Raw genomic sequence first — 20904 nt, forward strand, 5'->3', positions numbered from 1 at the left:
GTTACTAACATAAAACGATGTCATATTGGCCAGTTGCTAGATCAACATATAATTCAACAATTTCGGTAAAGAGTACATTACATATTTTAGTAGCCGGAGGACACGACAGAGCGTCTGAAAATGTTACGGACTCCTTATACTTATATTGATTATTAATATATATACTCTTCAAAAAAAGAAACTTGACATAGATGTAAAACCACTTTTTGCCAAATATCTAAAATAATTACATTAAATGAGAACCAAATAAGTCAAACAAAAAGATAATGTGTATATAATTCGCGAAAACACATGCAAAGCACATTTTACAGCTTTATCTAAACGCAACCGCTGTAAAAAACGTGCAGCACAGGATCCTGCATTAAGGCATGAACCCCCCCCCCCCCCTGCTGAATGGGTATAAAAATCCACATCAACGGCTTGACAAATAGTTCTAGACTTGAGTTTGATTCCTTTTAAATTTATTCTCTATGGGCTGGGAGACGTACAAGAGCGAGAACATGGAGAACTGGAGAACTGGGTCAGTGTAATCGGATATGTTGTGGAGTTTGGGGTTTGCTGAATAGAACAAGGGCTCACGAACATGGGCACAATGTAGAGATTAAACCATTAGCACCTCTGTTTATATAAGATATGTTATTGTGATTTGAAATCTCTTTTGAACAATTGCGAGGCATTGTATACTCTGTATTCTTTCGTTATGGTGGAATATATATTTTCTATGTTGCTTGTTGAATTATCCACAAATAATGAGAACAACAATGTAAACCTCTCTCTGGACAATAATACTACTGAAGGGCATATCTGACTAATCGGCTAATATTTCTTTCTTAAATACTGTCCGTTACAGGCATTCTCATCATTATATTATACTTTGTATAGTTTAAACGTCAAATAATGGCAAATTGTGTATCTTACTACATTTTGAATTCATTACAATTTCTGCAATAAAACCTTAACATCAGATAGTGATATAAACGAATATGAACTATACTGTGATAAAGGAATGATTTATTTCGTATTATGAATTAACTAAACTGAAATATGATAGTAAAAACAAATTATTTTAATCTGTTCGTTTGAGAAGGTAACGAGAGATCTAGGCAACTCACTAACGTAACCATTTGTGAAAAAATCAAATATTCAAAGTTTAGGGGTTTAAACATGTACATTGAATGACAGACAAGAAAGCAACGCAATAAATAAATTATGAATAAAATTATGTTATAATTATAACAGAATATGTAGAAAATATAAGTTAAGTTTATCATTGTTGGAAGGTGTTTAATAATAGTTTTTTGTTTGAGTGTTTGTTGTTAAACGCCGCACTCAGCAATATACCAGCTATAATCCAGTTTGGACCAGACAATCCAGATATCACCATCAAGAGCACCGATCTACGCAATTCAGATACGATGACAAGCATCAACCATGTCAGCGAGCCTGACCACCAGATAATGTGAGTCGCCTTTGTACAAGCATGGATTGTTGAAGGCCTATTCTAACCCCGATCTTCACGGGTATTTTTTCAATAATGAGGTACAATGAAATCATGTATATGTCCATAATAAGTGTGTATAAGTAGATGGATAATATGTCCATACACGGCAATTAGATGGGTTAGACTGCAAATGGTTCAGTGGTGGGTTCTACTACAAGTCCATATTTCAAGACATGTATTTGATATTCATAGCAACTCCACAAAAGCTACACAATGGCGACAAAACGGTATAAGCACCACAGATACCAATAATACATTTTTTGAACATGAGATACATATAATTACTTTAAAGTTCTGTATCTAAACAGAAAATTAGAAGGATTAAGAAGAAACACTTCCGACATTTTTCGTAATTTATTTTCGTTTGGAGAGAGAAGTAGTGACTTGAATCTGATGGGTGTAAATTTGTTTTCCCTTCCGTCCAGGCCTCACTGCAATGCTATAGCCCCAAATGAAACAAGCCTAGATGGCCTAAACAATGTTCACACACTCTGCCTTCAGTGCTTGTGCCAACTGTCGGAGGATCTGTGGTTGTCTGTGACGAGCTCGCAGTCGTTGATCCACGTTTATAACGAACACGCTTATAACAAATTCACTGATATAACGAACTGTTTTTACATTCGTGCATTTGCTGTACATTTGCTGTTTTTTGTTTATTAATGTTTATAGTGATCTAAAATTAGCGGCCCTTTAGGTAACTTTAGTATCAGGATCTATTGTGTATGATGTTTTCAAATGTAATTCTTCTTTTAGTTCATCACATGCATGAGTGTTTGTATTGTACCACATGTTGTTATCATCGTTTTGAGCCATACATTTATCTTAAAGCATTTATTTAATGTAATTAGCATTACCCATCGACAAACGTGTACGTATATGGATTATATACTTAGGTTTTGAATGTAATGTCCCATCTCACGTTTCCCTTTCCTAAAGACATATAATGATAATTCATTTACAGCTGTTTCTGTTTAATACTCAGCCACCTGGTCATGCCCAAGTGTACGCGTTTTGTGATTTAAGTTTAGTTTGTGAATGAAGAGTGTACAATACTCGAGCTCAGTTGCCTGAATGAAAGTGTAGGCACAACAAAAGGGCATTGTTTCTTGTACTCGATGTTTACTTCTTAATTCTGTTTACACCACAGTGTATTGTACATTGTATTCCTAGTCGTCGGTTCAAGCTAAAACAAAAAAAGGATTTTTAAGTCTAGATATTCAAATATCGTATTATATGTGCAAGATACTGAAACTTTACCTTGGCTATAATTACCTTTGATAATAATAATAATAATAATAATAATGATAATAATAATAATAATGATAATAATAATAATAATAATAATAATAATTTAATCCACAGTGAACAGAAGTGCTTCTTAGGTAAAACTGACGAAAACATGTAACACCATTTCAGGCTAACCCACGTGGTCTAGACACGTTAGCATGGTTAGATATAACTGCACATTATTGTTGAATTTAGCAATGTCAGGTTTATATTATGCAATTGTTGGATAGATGAACATGTTGCTCACTTAACATAATCATACTTACAAAGTTTCTGACCCCCAAATGCCTACAATGTGGTAACTTCACGGTAGCGAGGCACACCGGACCCATCGAACCGCCATTCCAACTTCGGAGTTACCTCCCTTCCCTGTGAAGTCTTAAAACTCAGATCGCAATCCGAAACAATCAAAACTCTCGGTTACAGAAAGCAAGACCTGTCCTTCCGAGATCTTAAGACTCTGCCATGAGTTAACAAGTGAGTGAGTGAGTTTAAATTTATAATGACATCAGCAGTGTATCAGTCATATCGTTACTACAACAATTTAGACATCAATACGTTATATGTTTAGACATTCAAAAAAACCTGCTAGAAAAGGACAGAAAAAACAACCAGTGTATGGAAAAATATATAAATCACTTTTTCAATCGGAGGTTTTTATTGTGATTTGAAACCTCTGACCAATAACTCATACAACATATATATTCAAATACATGGTAGATATTTCAGAAATAAATTCAAGGTACAGTAAAGTATGGTTATAGCGAACTCAAAGGGACTACTAATTTCTGTCTGTTATAACAGTAGTTCGTTATAAGCATATATACAGTATAACTACAGCAAATAGTTGGGATCAAAAAGTAAGTTCGTTATATCCGTAGTTTACTGTACTTTAAGATTAACAATTTGTGACATCTCTATGTACTTCAGGATTTATAGCGCCCATCATGTTTGAAGGTTCACACCACTACGAAAATTTTCCATCCCTTCCAGTTCTAATAGATTAATCAATATCATTACATTGTTTTAATGTTCTTCTGCTAATATACACAACAAAAAATGTAAAGGTTTCCGTTATACGAATACCTTCCCACTTTGGATCCGGCCCGGATACCTTCCAAAAAATTGTCAAAATTTGGGGGATGCATTTTGAACAAACATAAAAAATGATCTGGATAATACCAAGAAGTTTGAAGGTTGCTGAAGGTATCTAGAAGGTTTCTGGAAGGTTTCCGGAAGGTATCCGGATGCAAATTTTCGTCATGTCTTGTTTCTGGTTATTAATGTTAGCCTGTGCATATCACATAGCTGTTGTAATATTCTGTGCTACTTTAGTTGTAAATATCCTCCTAAAACTCAGATCTGTGGGCATGCATTGTTCACAAGTGCGATTCGCGACATGGGTACAAATGTGTGAAGCTTATTGATGGTGTCACCCACCGTGATATTGTTGCAATATTGCTAAAAGTGGCAACAGCATTCTCACTCCGAAAAAATGGAAAGTCATTGGCTATGTGCTTTGGCATTTGGCCCTGGTGAGATTAAAAGATTAGTTTGGAACAATATCAGTACTTGTTATATCTGGACAGTGTAGTTTCATGGGAGTACGAAACACTTGCCCCAAATTGGTGCATAAGACTAATGGCATCCAAAGAAAACACCTAAATAAAGTACAGACAAATATCAATGTCATTTGTCTACTAACGTGGAACTACAACTTTTGTTTAGTGAGCTGTATTTATAGCAGGACAACATTCAGGGCATTAGTATATTTTATATTTGTTCAGCACCTATGTTATGGCTCATCGGTATTATATTTCTTTATGTTTATGAAGCAAAACAAATAATGTTTTGGGAAAGAAAATCGTATTTATTAATTATATGGCATTTCATTGGTACATTTTACAAATTGAAATTTGACCAAGCAAGAAGAGGAACTAGCATAAAGTAATCAGTGGTGTTTGCAAGAACTTACAGAACAGACGCTTCAATGCCATTTTCTAAATTTTCTAAATAAATATACAAATTAGTCAAATCTCAGAAGAATTTCATGGAAGAAGAATATCTAAAGTCAATTATGTTTCTGCAGTAAATCACAAAAGTCATTCAGATTTGTATAGTCAGCGCCGGTGTTCACAACCTCGACATAGTCACAGTGCTGTGGCATAAATTCATTCAGACTTGATTAGTGTCATACTATAGTCACTATACTATAGTCACACTGATGTGGCATTATTTCTTCAGAATCATCACTTGCTGAGGTGAATCTGTTGGCTGTTATCGTGAGGATTGTTCATCATCCGGCGAGTCCCTTGTCTGAATTGTGTGAGCAAGATCTTCTTAAATGTAACTTGTGTCAGATTGTGAAATCCAGGTACCTGAAACAAATCATAACATCTTCAGAAACTGTTTTTTAAAAATTATGAAACACACACATATTTACAAAGGTAAACAGTTGTTTTCTCGAACAGTGAGGTATTGACAATTTATGTTGCAACTGATATTTAACCAATCTTTGAACATGTAAATAAGCCATTGCAAACAGAAAAGTGTTCAGAAAATACAAAAATGTATCCGGTCTTCTAAAACAATACCTCAAGCTACCAGAACTATTCATAATAATCAGAACTTTCAATCACACAGGTCACATGTAAGTGATCTCAAAACACAAAAGAAGGAGCGAGTGAGTCGGTATAGTTCCATGCAGTTTGTTAGCAATATTCCAGCTTTTGGCTTCACACATTGAGTGAGTGAGTGAGTGAGTTGGGTTTAACACCGCTTTAACAGTATTCCAGTTATATCATGGCGTGTCAGCTAACTGTGGGAGGAAAGCTGAAGTGATGCAGGTCTTAGACGTTTACGACTTCGGTTAAACCCACGAGCACGGGTATGTGCTGACAAACCTAGAAAGATAATCGGGGCAAACCGGAATTCGAACCAACAATCATAGGTTTCTGGCGTGCTCAAGGGACGCAACTCTGCACAGCGAGTCGCGCCGCCTTAGACGACTGGGCCACCCGTGCCCCCGCTTCACAAATTGTACCCATGTGGTAAATCGAACCCGGGTTTCAGAGAACGTTTTACCCACTAGGCTACCCTAGCACACCAAGTACAAACGAAAGTACATTAGGATTTCAGACAATAGATATTCTCACCAAATTCATTCATTCATTATTGTAAGCTATATTGAAATTCAAATTTTGACAAATTAAAATGAGACTGTAGAAGTATTTATCTAAGTTATTATGGATATTTAATATCTACCATTAATTGGTAATCCAACAGACAGTGATAAGAAATTCAACTGAAAAGCACAACCTGACCCATCAACTAAAAACTATGTATATTACATTAAAGGGGTCGGTCATGTATTACCGGTATGTTCTCATTCACTTTTGACACTACCCTCTCTGAAAGAAAATGCAAAGCACTTTATATTTTATTGTCCATTTTTTTCATAACCCTCCCCTAGAGACTCTTACGTTTTTGGGTGACCCTCCCTGTTCTGATCTGAATTCAAATGTCCATGTGTGTTTAATTCCATTTATTTTACTTTAAAGCATGTTATGACAATAAATTGAGTTTTAGCTATTAGACGCTTATTGCACATTAAAAGTTTAAATTTATAATCATTCAAACCAATGGGATAAGTAAATAAATGAAATAAAAAACATAGGGAAAATAAAGGTGCTATCATAAACACGCACTTGTTATAAAATGCGCAACCACAAGCAATATTTAGTAAACAAATAATTAAAACTGTCAACATTGCTAAGCTTATGCAACAACATAGCGTGTGGAGACGATAGACCACTGAAAAGAGCATATATATACACATCCAATGACCCCTGACATAACAAGGCATTGTTTCCCTAGTGTGTCAGGCAACAAAATACTAAATATGACATCACAGGGTATTGTGACCTGTTTGAAAAGTTTGTGGTACTGTATTCTAAAGGCAGGCCCAAGATTCTAGACAATCCAGTGATTGATACCTGTGAACAACAGTCCACGCTGTCAGATGGTCACAGTCACTGGTCAGTCAGATGGTCACTGTCAGATGCCATAAACCAGGTCACCGAGCCTGATCACCCGATCTATTAAGTTATCTCTTATGGGTGCGGCTAAAACGGCACCTCAGCAAAATGTCACTGATTTCTCGGACGAAAACAGCACCTTGTTTTGGCAAAAAGGGCTACTAATTGTCGTTCTCTGGTATCTGGAGAGACATTCTTGTGATGTTGATTCCTGGCAGAAAGGGGAAATATATGAAAAATACTATTTATTTCCTACTTACTAAAATACATATAACATATATAGTATACCTGTAGTCCAATTTCTTGACATTTTTGCCGGACTCAGTTTCATCTTGGCATTGTGCTAATCTGAGTTATGCCACTTAAACCTTCAAAGCATGTGATCTTTCAATGATAAGTTTAGTTGCACCTCCCAATGAGAATCGTGAGTAAATTTGAGAAGAGGCTAATTTCTAATGTAAACTGTTTTCAGGTGATTAACATTTCACAATTTTTTGTGTTTGCAAGTTTAATTTCATTTTTTTTACTTCAAAGTAATCAAAGGATGTTATGTTTTCACAATACGTTTAGTTATATCTCCAAATCAGAGTCGGCGAGCAGAGGCTAGTTTCTAATGTAAACCTTTCTGAACCTTTCTCAGTTATTTGTGTTTACACGTGACCATGCGAGTTTAATTTCATGTATTCGGGCATGTTCAGTACCAAGGTAAAATAAATAACAAGGTGCTGTTTTCACCAGGCAATAGTAGCTGTTTTCGCTTTAGGCGAGATGCCGTTTTCACTATATAGTATAACCCTCTCTTACAACTTGGATAGGTTGATGTGGACCAAACCATCAACTCATTGATAACTAATCTTTCACATCTCGGTAAGTTGATAACATGACACTTACTACTCCAGATAGACGCCAACCAGTCTATAATGTTAGATTAAAACGCCACTTCAACCCTCCTCGTCAGCTTCAACAAGGCACGTAGCTATTGTTCCAAAATCACTGACGAACGCTGAGTCCTTCTTCTGGCAGATAACAGGTTCAAAGTAGCTTTTATCCACATGGTCCTGACGTAGTTACAGATGTTGTCACCTACTCAGTCATTTAATTTCACACACCTATCCTATCATCAAAATTGTGGATACTAATCACACATCTTTACACTAGTGTTGTACATTATCATCAACATTTAAAAACCCCCACATATTTGAATTAACGTCGTCACTTTACACTCGTTACATATTCACACTTACTTGTTAAACACGTGCACCTATTACGCATGCATTACTGTATCACACAACACATGCTCTCACATAATAGTTATATACTAATTACACACACACCACAGTGTCACACAACACATACTCTCACATACTAGTTATATACTAATTACACATACGTCACAATATCACACAACACATACTCTCATATACTAGTGACATACTAATTACACACACGTCACAATGCCACACAACACATACCCTCACATACTAGTTACATACTAATTACACAAACGTCACAGTGTCACACAACACATACTCTCATATACTAGTTATATACTAATTACACATACGTCACAGTGTCACACAACACATACTCTCACATACTAGTGACATACTAATTACACATACGTCACAGTGTCACATAATATATGCTCTCACATACTAGTAACATACTAATTACACATACGTTACAATGTCACACAACACATGCTCTCACATACTAGTGACATACTTATTACACATACGTCACAGTGTCACATAATATATTATTGTGCAGAACATGGCATCTGTGCGACCCCAGTAGTTAAGGGAATTGCGTTATTGTGCAGAACATGGTTTCTATGTGACGCCAGTGGTGGGGGAATTACGTTTTGGGGCACAACATGGATTCTGTGTGACAGCAACAGGAGAGGTAAAAACGTTTTTGGGCACAACATGGCTTCTACGTGACCCCAGTAGTGGAGGGAATTGCGTAATTGGGCACAATATGGTTTCTACGTGACATAAGAAGTGGAAGAAATAGCGTTATTGTGCACAACATGGCTTCTCTGTGACGCCCGTAGTTGACGGAATTGCGTTAGTGGGCACAACGTGGCTAAAAAAGGACGTCAGTTTTGGAGCAAATTGCGTTATTGTGGCCAACATGGTTTGTGGGTGACCCAAGTATTTTCGGTAATTGCGTTTTTCGGCACGAAATTGCTTCAGTATGACCCATATATAGGACGGAATTGCGTGATTGGAACCAAATGGCTCCTGTATGACCCAGTAATAGGAAGACAGCGGGAGAAGTGTGGTGACCATGAATGTAGAACATTATATAAATCACTACCAATCTTAAACGATATAAACCGTAAAATTGGCAGAATATGATAAGGGAAAATAGTAAAAGTAAATTTGAAATGGGTTGGAGATGAGTTTCACTATATATCCATATTTATTAAGTATTTTCAACCAGTTTGTTGCACACACATTTGACTGAACTACAATTTAATTAAAACAGTAATATAGATATATATTCCTTCAATGTAGTTTTAATATGTTGCTCTCGTACTAATGAACGAGTAATGCATACTTGATCGATTGATTGGTAATCCGAACTATTTGATAAACATCGAGGAGAGCGGAATGCGTTTGTACAGGAATAGTTAGCGAAATATGATAAGTTAGTCCCAAAAGAAGAGTCCAGTTCAGTTTTTTTCTTCTATTCAAACATATTTATGCACAAACAGGGGCGGAATTCGGAGACAAGTTCTTCCAAATTAGTTTGCCCTGTTCGTGGTATATGACAAATTTCAAAATTTCAAAATTCAATATAATATACATACAACACTGTAAAAGAGACATGCCTGTTGATAGTTAGAGAAAGATAGAGAGCGTGAATAAAAGAAACTTTGAAGGAGAGAAATGTATTGAATGAACTGTACTTTACACACGTTTTAGTATCACATATATTTTATTTTACTGCCTTAGCTATAGCTTCATTATCTGTAACGACAGTAAGTTTACATCAACAGACAAGTTTGTTGAGGTTGCCAAAAATATTTCCACGCTGATGACCAAACAGTGTACTGTTATATGGCAGTGTAATTTATTGTAATTGTATTATTTTTTTCTTGTTTGGATTTAGTACTTCATTGCATTGTATTTAGATAATGATTAGTTGTCAGGAATGCAGTCGCATTTAATGTTAGCAGTAAGTTATTATAGTAAGATGCTAGTGTGATGTGTAAACCTCCGGCACAGCGTGGACTGATACTATTATATACTGTTCTGGAAGATGCTTGGGCTACATACGTGGACCGGGCGCGTCCCTCGTCTCACATTAATTTTACTTTTCATCTGACAATATATCAAGACCAGCTCTTCACATCTACCCTAGCCCCAACTCGAAAGCTTGACCACTGTTGCGTCGAGGTGATTATTTTTTATGTTGTTGTCATTTCCACTTTTCTCCCTTTTTATACTGCCATTGAATATTGTACTGCTACTCTATTGGGAACTGCCATTATATTTGTTGTGCAGTAATTTATATTATAGGTACTTTTGTAGCACACTTGTTAATTGTATTACATTTGTTGATTGTTTGTTGGTTTAAAAGTTAAAGTGCGAACAGATTTCTGGGTTAACATTTGGTTTCAACTTGGAAATTGACTCGTAACAGTGCATTCAACGAGATGATGATATGCGTTTGCACATGCAAAGTCAGTTCTTTTTATATCTATCACTGTTATTGAATTGGGTTGTGATTTATTTAATTTCATTCACTGCTTGTGTATGAACGAGTACTGCAACGTCAGCAACGCGAGGACCGTTTAAGGGATACTGGCATGCTGGAAACTGGCAGAACTCATACAGTGGCCAATGCGTTTAATGTTTCACAGTTTGTGAAAAGCAAACTATGGAACAGGTTCCAACAAACCCAAATGTTGACGCTCGACCCTGTTCAGGGCGTCCCCGGACAAGGTTCAACCGAAACTTGTCTCTACTTGTCGACATGTTTTTTAGTTAACCAGCCACGACTTGTGTGCCATTATTGAATCATCTACCTCAAGGTCTGTGAGCATTGTTACACACACGTACGAGGGGCGTTCAATAAATTTTGCAACTTCAGTATAAGACCAAGTCGCAGAATATCTTTTGCACTTTTATTTTTCAACATAATCTCCATTCACCTCAATACATTTATTCCATGTGTCCTTCATGCTTTAAATACCACTGTCTATGGAAATCCGCAGATTGGCCCTCTAACCACGCCTCTGTGGCAGCCTTTATGTCCTCGTCATCCTGGAAGCGTCTTCCACGTGGGGCGGATGTCATTTGCTGGAACAGGAAATAGTCACTGGGGGCTAAGTCTGGGCGGTAGGGTGGGTGATTTAACTGTTCGAATCCACATTCACATATGGCGGCCTGTGCAATTCTCGACTTGTGAACCGGAACATGTAAGTAATTTTTTTACAGCGCGTTGTTCATGTTTGAGAGAATCCATGATTGTGACCACCCTTAGGTGAATGAAGCCATCACATCTAACTTATTGTTGTGTCTGGAACTTTTTATGACACGTGTCAACCTGAGGTTATGACTTGTGTCACACCTGCCACAAGTTGACATTGTTTGTGTAAACACAAATGCCCAAGTTGCAAAACTTATTGAACGTCCCTCGTTCATTGATGAGACACAAACAATAACTGAATAAATAGTCATGAGGTTTACAATATTTATTTCAATATAATCCTCAAAAAAAACATTAAATAAGTTTTAACAGTGCTTCCCCAGAACACATCTTTGATGTTTATGATCTCGTTATGCTAACAACTGCTCATGGGCGAGACCAACTTAATGCCAGCTTATTTCGGAAAAGAGATTAACTGGGCAATTGGTGAGCAATACTAATGTGCTATTCTGGAACGTGGATGGCTTGCTAACAAACTTATCAGATAATAACTTCATCTAATTCTCTACATATATGACATTATTGGCCTTTCAGAGACCTTGGTGAAAGATTTGGGCCTCAAAGATTTATTAAGTGACTATATATATTGCAGCGTCAATGAAGTAAGAACTGCAAATTTAGGGTAATTATTTTGGGAATTGTGCTACTTATAGAAATATCATTGAAACCTTATAAAATATTTGTACAAATTGGCCATAATGCGGTATTTTTATTATTCGAGAAATCGGTATTTGCACATGATAAAACTATTTCATTTTGTTTTGTTTGTTTGTTTGTTTAATAACGCCTCACTCAGCAATATTCCAACTGTATGCCGGCCGTCAGTAAATAACCAAGTCTGAACCAGACAATCCAGTGAATGTTTAAGATTACCATTGTTGATGATAACATTTGCTCCTTTTGTGAAAATGAACAAGAATCTTTGATGCATGTTTATATAGAATGCTGCCGTGCAAAACCATTTTGGACACAACTAGAAAATTATAGAATATCACACGAGGTACGAGTGATTACGGAAAATATGTCCCGAGTGAAATTAATGTTTGACATGAGCAAAAACATACTTTAGTTATTATATATGTATTTCTGAGACACCATGAGCATCAGATTTTACTCTAGGGTGAATAACATTACTTCTATACTTAATAAAGCCACTGAGGGTAGGTGTGCCTATATGTTCACTGCAGGTCATGATTTTACATTTGCTGGGTAAACATATATACCACGGCGCATAAACCTATCACAGCAGCAGATGTTAAAACTGGGATGGTCCAGGCATTTCTTTCAACTTTTCTCTCCTCAGATGCGACTTTTATCTCCTCATCGTCGTACATCGTCTCTCTAAGTTTAAAATCAGTCATCTTCTCCACTTGCTCAACTGTAGAAGTGAGGATTCTGTCCAGGGTTCTGAGGTGAAGAAGCTTTGTGTTCGTGTCTGTTTCTGTTTCCCTGACATAATTCTTCACGTAGCTGATGGCGTATGGTGGAATGCCAGTTTGTTCTGACATCATCTTCACAGCTTCCTGTACTAGAGGGGAAGTATACAGGTTGGGGAGATTACCTGGGTCTTTGAACTGTGGGTCACACTCATCCAGGTTGGTTAAGACCAGGTGGTAAGAAAGGACTGAAACATGTTACATTAAAGTAAAATATCAAGGGCATACTGTATTGACTTTACAGAAACATCCTAGCGCATGTCTCAATGACCATGTGCGGAATTGTATTCAGTTTAATCCATTTTATTACCTTGGCCTTTTATATTCGCCAATAAGCCAATATGAAAACAGAGACCTTAGCATTTGTATGTGCAGCAGCTGTCAGACTCAAACAAACAAACCTTTCTCTGGGTGAGAAGAAACGACCGAGGAAAGTCAGCTAACTTGTGAAAATGGAAAATAAATAAAACGTGTATGGCAACGTACAACTTAACATGTTACAATGTTTTATCGCCTGAGCATTCAGATCTATCTGACTTACCACCTTGTCCACCTAATCGTATGATAGCATTTAGCTGACGCTTCAATTCATCTCCCAGGGTGATGCCATGAGGTAGAACCAGAACAACACACGACACATCACTTCGTGCATCTTGTTGAGATAGGTTGTCTCTCATTTCAAGAAATTTTGTAATCTGGAAGCAAACAAATTGTTATCAATCTCACTACATTGTCAATGCTAATGATTGATAACTGTTTCAAAGTCTATTATAACTATGAAACGTCAATACCAGCGAATAACCAGTCTCAGTTATTCAACTGACAAATTACATTGGTTTGATATGATAATACTATGTAGTGCTTACCTGAGCATAAAAGGGAACCCTGCCATATGCAATAGCTTCAATATTCTCCGTTTTGAATTCACTGCTTTCAAATATTCCTGGCATGTCAATAATCCAGTGATCTCCATATTGTGAAACCTGGAACTGTAAAATGACGATTTTTGATGACAGATCAAACACAGCTCCACTCTGGCTCGGGTTGTGGTGGATTCTACTGGTGCATAGTCAGTTTCACACATACAACGCATGATAACCAAACACATTCCCTGCTGGTTCCTGAATTAGAAATTTGCCAACAAGAAACATCTTATATTTAGGTAACATTTTCAGACAGAGAAACCTAACTCAAAATGTCCCACAATATTTCTGTTTTTTGGAATCACCAACATTTTCATGTTCATACTGCAACCAACCTGTAAAATATATGACTACTTTGTTGTACCAAATTCAACCAATTGGAATAACAACTATTAAATCCTTATGACAAAAGTCTTCATTCCAGCTCTCCGTCAACAGCGGAGTTACAGACACTTGCTGGCAGACCTGCCCAACCCAGCAGACTTCCATCCTTCTCCTTTTTCACCATCACGCCATATTGTTTTGCTCCACTTGGCCTTTGCTATTAATTTCTCAACCTCTAGTCTGCTTACTTCATCTTGTTTACCATCTCATGGTAACTATGGCACCTTCTCCCAACCATCAAATAACATTCTGTCACCAAAAAGTTTAAAATACTATATGCCCAAATACCACAGCAACTGATGCTACATAAATCACATAATCAACCCAAAGATATATTCTATTCGCACTCTACACCAATAAACGACATATTAACAAGAAACAAATTTAAAAAGCCAAACTTGACTATGCAAGCGTTTACAACAGTGGCAATGAAGTCAAAGCCCTTATTGAAGCATAAAAAAACAGCATGGACTTCACATTAGTTAATCCCCAAATGGTAAAGCGAGGCCCAAGGCGTCTTCCACTTTGACAACAGTCCCTGTGTGGAGCCGGGATAGAATGTGTCCTCAGCACCCCATTGCTTGGTATAAAAGGCGACTAAATTGGGCAACCAGTTTGACGTGGGTTTTATCCCGAATCGTTGGAGGAAGGGAGTCTGGTTATGAGAGCACTAGTTCCAGGAATAACGTTACAAATTTTATAAACAATGTTTAAACGGCAGAATCTGCTCTTTGGAATGCTTGAAAAGCGATCCATAGACTTAATATTTGATAAAATATTACATTCATCACGAGCCAAAAAATACATATGTGATACATCTCCACCTGGTAAGACAAATTAGGAAACCCAATATTCCAAATGCACGCAAAACCCATCAAGAAAGAAAAATCTACAATCAAACTCAACTACCTCTATCAAAAATGATGCAACCACACTCACATATACCCAGATGAATCACTAAATATACCAAACCCAGCCAAAACCAATTTCTACTTATTTCCCTTATTAAAAAAAGTTTACTCATACTAATACTGCACAACTTTTGGTAATATCTACTGCACTGCATCAGGCCAAAAGCCTAAATCACAAAAAGACCTGGCTGGACCTAATTGAAAAGTGAACTAAATCAGTAACTTTAGGTCGGAAACCTGTCAACACACACATACCTGAAAATGAATCAATAAGCTACTTCCAGCCCCTCCTCGTAACCAGTAAGGCCGAAATCAAAAGTATTATCAAACTGTAGAAATTCGTATGTAAATTTTTAATCCTTATGGATAAAATCACTTCCCTTATAAAACAACACCAAATGCCACCAGAAATAAAACAGTTCATTGCAACTGCTTCATCGGTTTCTCATTGATCGTTGCTCAAAAGTTGTTTGATCAGGGTTACAAAATTCAAAGCTTCTAAAGCGTTTTTTGGTTAAGGTGTGGAGGACATTTTCAAATTTGACACAACAGTGACAAACATGATGTTTAATGCAGATGCTATTTTGACTTGTACCATATTTTCCCGTGTCCTTTCAAGTGAAATTTTGACTTGCCTATCTATTTGCCACTGGTGCTTACCATTTCATGAACACCTGGTATCATCACTTTGGACTATGTTTTCAACAGACATTGTTTTTAAATACGGAATTAGCAAATTGTTGAAACATTTGTAATCACCAACACAAATCAAAAACATATTTTAATACAAACAATAAAACTTAACATTAATGTCTGAATTGGTAGCAAGATAACAATCATTTATGAAGTATCTTGTGATGTATTTAAGTTAAAATATCAAGACAAGTTTTTTAAATAATCAATAATTCCCAAATTATCATAATGTTTATGATGACCTAGATCGGTGGATACCAGATACCAGATTATTATATGACTTGTTGCGTTCTACAGTGGATTGTCGAACCTTTTGGTTAAAATCATTAGAGACCATTATGTGAAAACACACTTTATCACCGCGAAAATAATAGATCTCAATGGGAGGTTCCTACTATGCATATATGTTTATGCAAGTATTCTCATTAAATTAACAGTCAGGAGAAATTCAAATTAGTCACATTTGTGTCCAGGTAATATACATACACCTTGAGTAAGTGACTGGTCGAGACTACCAACAGCATAGTAGGTGGAAGGCATGGTAGAATCCTTTAGAGCTGATCTCAGACCATTGCAGAATGATGATTTTCCAGCACCGCTAGGGCCAAATATCAGGACCTTTCCTCGTATACGTTTTCCTTCCTTGTCATATATGTGTTCAAATAACTTTGTGCGGAGTTCTTCAACACCCTGCAGAGTACGTAATTGAAAAGCAAGATCAGATACAGTTTTCTTTTTATGTTATAGCTTCACATGAGTATTCAACACTGTAACAGTTTTCTTACAATGTATTTTTTCTCTCCCATGTTTCGTAAAAAGCAAATTTTCTAGCATCGGTACCTGTGTTGTCCACCTCAGGCTGTCTGGATTCTTTGGTCCCCATGAAAACTGCTGAAAATGTAAAATCGAGATTCTAAGAAACGTACAAGAATATGTTGTGACCAGGCGATCTCATTAAAGGAACCAGGTTTAATTTTCTACCAGGAACTGATGCATTATGCAGTCAACTTTAATACAACAACTATTTTCGCTCCCTTGTGTCATCAATATTTTCTCGGCATCATTGCGAGTACTTCCCTGTGGTCAGCAATGATGACATTGATTGTTGTGGCATGAGTAGCAATTCTCAAACCAGGCTGTGACAGCAAATGGATCCAGAGTTTTAATACTATTATATATACTTGTGGTCTTAAATCTAATCATGGGTGTTTCAATTCAAAGTGGTAATTATTCATTGATCTTGTGTGGTTATTTCTTAATTTCACAATTTAGTTCTGTTCAGACCAGGGTCAATTTAGGAATCATCTGATAAGAATGAGAAACATGTCAATTATATGCACAATCCACGTCTTTATTAAGACTTCTCTACTTTCACTGTTGACGACATGTGACATGACCTGTAAGACATCTGTTTAGTTATACCACATTGATGATGATTCACAACCCGTGAAGATTCCGTGGTAGAATAGATCTTCAGCAACCCATGCTTGCTGTAAAAGGTGTCTAACGGGATCGGGTGGTCAGGCTCGCTGACTTGGTTGATGCATGTCATCGATCCCAATTGCGTGGATTGATGCTCATGATATCTATCACTGGATTGTCTGATCCAGAGTCGATTATTTACACACCGCCGTCATATAGCTGGAATATTGCTGAGTGCGGCGTTAAACAACAAACCAACCAAATATGATTTCACACTTACCATTAACTTTTCATCTCTCCTTTGTTTTTCTTCCTTCTCATCCAGAAGGCGTTGGTTTTCTAGCTCAGCAGTTTCTTTCTTTTGTCTCATCTCCTCTGATTTCCTTGCTTCATTTTCTGCATGTGCTCTTGCCTCTTCGGCTCTCTCTGTGTGTTCTTTTGCCATTTCCTGTGCCTCGTGTGCTCTTTGTTTCTCCTTTTGGGCTTGTTCGTCTGCTTGTTCAGCTCTTCTTGCACTTGCATCTGCTTCTTCCTTTGCTTTGAAAGTAGCCATTCTTTCCTGTTCTGCGTGTTCCATTTCCTCATCCGCTCTTTGTTTCTCCCTTTGGCCCTGTTCGTCTGCTTGTTCAGCTCTTCGTGCACTTGCATCTGCTTCTTCCTTTGCTTTGAAAGCAGCCATTCTTTCCTGTTCTGCGTGTTCCATTTCCTCATCCGCTCTTTGTTTCTCCCTTTGGGCCTGTTCGTCTGCTTGTCCAGCTCTTCTTGCACTTGCATCTGCTTCTTCCTTTGCTTTGAAAGCAGCCATTCTTTCCTGTTCTGCGCGTTCCATTTCCTCATTCGCTCTTTGTTTCTCCCTTTGGGCCTGTTCGTCTGCTTCTTCAGCTCTTCTTGCACTTGCATCTGCTTCTTCCTTTGCTTTAGCAGCAGCTTTCCTTTCCTGTTCTGCGCGTTCCATTTCCTCATTCGCTCTTTGTTTCTCCCTTTGGGCCTGTTCGTCTGCTTCTTCAGCTCTTCTTGCACTTGCATCTGCTTCTTCCTTTGCTTTAGCAGCAGCTTTCTTTTCCTGTTCTGCTAGTTCGCTTTTCTCGATTGCTCGCCTGGACTCCTTTCTGGCTGCTTCTTTAGCTTCTGCTAACTGTTTCAATGTGTTTGTGTTAACTCCAGTAAGTCTTGTTGCAGATGTATATCATTATGACTTGTAAACAACATTGCTCTGGTAATACAAATATGTGACTGATTGCTTGAACAATTATCCATGCCATTGAACCACCCTATTCTCTGGACCTATTCTAACCCTTGTACTATACATTTTAACAGAAAGTGTATTGTTGAATTTGCAATCTTTCTAATTCGTAATCTATAATTCTTCATGCATGATAAACATTATGTCTACTTTTGACCTTTAAGTTTCTGCCTAAACAAACTGTGATTCTGGAGTAGCATGTGTCCTTAGTGTGCTATTCCTGTTCTTAGAGTTGACTAGAATTGATTGATTAAGTCATGATAAAGCTTGAACAATCGACCACAGCAACGTAAAATAACAAAGAACAAAACAAAGCAAAAGTATATCATTGTATCTCCATTTTCAAAAGCTGACCCAAGCATGAGATTCAAAACAACATCAAACGCGAAGCAATGAATAACAGACCAAATGTGCATGTAAGCTGAAATTGCTGGATTATGCATAAAGAGTGCAAATAGGTGTCCAGTAGCCTAAATAAAACACTATAAGTAACCGACTCCACATTATTTTCTCTGCCAGAAATTATACATTCTACATAACAAACGTTATGCTAACCTTTTATACATAGAAAACGTATATGCATTTGCTTTGAACTCTGTAACGTATTACCTCCTTCCCAAAGACAAATACTGCTTTGGGTTTGCAATTGACAGGGTTCGCAGCTTTAGTGATTATTTTCTCTTGACTTAGAAAATCGACATTGAAAGAATTCGTCACGATTACTCACCTCTTCAGCAGAAACTGTAAGGGAACCACATGCGAGTTGCAGCTTGGTAAAGTGAACACAGGTTAATTTTTAACTTTGTATCATTGTAAAGAAAGGTCAGTGAAACTAAAAGTGGTTGACCTAGATATTTTCACATTTTGAAGTCGGTGTTTACTTCTCATTGTAATTATGAAAGATATTTAGTAAAACGGATTATTCAAAATGTCTGTTCAGCACAGCCACACATAATTTACGCTCAGCAAGATGATAAAACTCCCATTGTGAACGCCAAGACGAGTGTAAAAAATAACTTCCTGTGGTTTCAGATGACATTTAGTTAAGTATAATTATATTTACCCCATCCAAAATATCTCTGCATGCTTTTTTGATGCACTGCAAAAATAAAAAAATCGTCACTTGACGTATATTCAAATGTATGGTTACTTTTATGGTTTTAGCTAAGATTTCTTACAAACATGGTTATCGTTTTGAAGCTTTTTACTTTTTGGTATCATCCAAATAAACCAAATTCAACACAACGTTTCAACACAGTTATGTACACAGTGGTTTAAACATATGTCACTGCTTTATAACAACATGAAAACGATTCATATTTCGCCTAAAAATCAAATGATTTTGTGCTAAACCATCACAATATCACCAATAAAGAACATGTTATATTTTATTTCCAAAATGAAATATTAGTTGGAAAAATGTTATAGCTTCGTCCATTGATAAAAAGTAACTGTTGAAATGAGAAATAAAGTTTGTGAATATATTTTGAGGTAAATTGGTGTTGTTTTGAGTTACAGGAAAGGCACACGTCTTTTCCTTTTAACATTTTCTTATGAAGGAATTCAAACCAAATCTCATGTGATATGTTAACTTACGTTGTATTGCCGCTTGAGAATAACACGTCCTACCTGCTTGGTGTGCACACATGCACTGAAGTATGTTGCCAGGGGCGTCGGTATAAGCAAGATAACTCTTTCCAGCTGGGTTGCCTGCAACGCCTGACAAGCTGGCAAACCAGATAGCTGAGACAAGTTCAAGTGAACATACAGGTGTGTATGCAGGCGTCTAGGCTGGCATTGGTGAGGTACGTATTTAAATACTATTTCTCGTACCATCTAATATGTACTCCTGTCCCTAATATACTTGAGCTGGAATCATTCTATGGTTGCTTACAAACCATTTGTTCTCAACCAAGCAACATAAAATGAAAAACTTCGAGGTGATCTGTTTCGTGTCAAGCTTTGGTGACAATATCCTTGAAGACTGTCAAATATATCTGTCTCTGAACACCTGAGTTGTCAACAGGAAGACGTTGTTCACTTCAATTCACGTTTATCGGACACACAAATCTTGCAATAACTCCTTTTACGTTCGCTTCTTTCTATGATATAATTTTAGAATAATTTGTATGGTTGTTTTGCTCCGCTGTAAGTACTGTTTATTTAATGCTATGGTTATATATATCTTTTTGTATGTATATATATATATATATATATATATATATATATATATATATATATATATATAACCATAGCATTATATATATATATATATAGAGAGAGAGAGAGAGAGAGAGAGAGAGATTACTGATTACACGAGTGTTTGTCAGATACCATTGATCTTACAACGAGTTGTTTCAAAACGTATCTAACGAGCGAAACCGAGTTAGATACGCTTTGTAACAACGAGTTGTAAGATCAATGGTATCTGACAGACACGAGTGCAGTAATCTGTTTCTTACACACCCTAAAATCGCACCTTTATAGTATCGAACCGATGAATTTTGTCTATTCTCATGATTGCAGTAGCGCATAAATACATATAACACCACTGTCATAAGTGACGTCATCCTATGTGCTGCTTATAATTACTACTCATAAATAATGTGACCCTACACAAAAAG

General features: G+C 36.8%; 1 protein-coding gene across 3 annotated transcripts; it reads right to left on the reverse strand.

Moving 5' to 3' along the window:
• Nucleotides 1-4637: 4637 nt before the first annotated feature.
• LOC139458094 (uncharacterized) lies at nucleotides 4638-19913 on the reverse strand. Of its 3 annotated transcripts, XM_071239403.1 has the most exons (11): nucleotides 19877-19913; nucleotides 19344-19379; nucleotides 19008-19021; nucleotides 17318-18172; nucleotides 16456-16506; nucleotides 16102-16305; nucleotides 13571-13693; nucleotides 13246-13399; nucleotides 12830-12892; nucleotides 10991-11138; nucleotides 4638-5166 (listed from the first exon to the last, which is right to left on the reverse strand). In XM_071239403.1, the coding sequence occupies exons 2-10, from the start codon at nucleotides 19363-19365 to the stop codon at nucleotides 11098-11100; spliced, it is 1527 nt and encodes a 508-aa protein (XP_071095504.1). In that variant the 5' UTR covers nucleotides 19366-19379; nucleotides 19877-19913; the 3' UTR covers nucleotides 4638-5166; nucleotides 10991-11097. The 3 variants fall into 3 exon arrangements, with proteins under 3 accessions (XP_071095504.1, XP_071095505.1, XP_071095503.1); XM_071239404.1 differs by lacking the exon at nucleotides 10991-11138; XM_071239402.1 differs by having other exon boundaries at nucleotides 10991-12892.
• Between the last annotated feature and the right edge of the window lie 991 nt (nucleotides 19914-20904).

The sequence above is a fragment of the Haliotis cracherodii genome, unplaced genomic scaffold (genome assembly GCF_022045235.1).
Source record: "Haliotis cracherodii isolate W230 unplaced genomic scaffold, xgHalCrac1.p SCAF_12, whole genome shotgun sequence".
Classification (NCBI taxonomy): Eukaryota; Metazoa; Mollusca; class Gastropoda; order Lepetellida; family Haliotidae; genus Haliotis; species Haliotis cracherodii.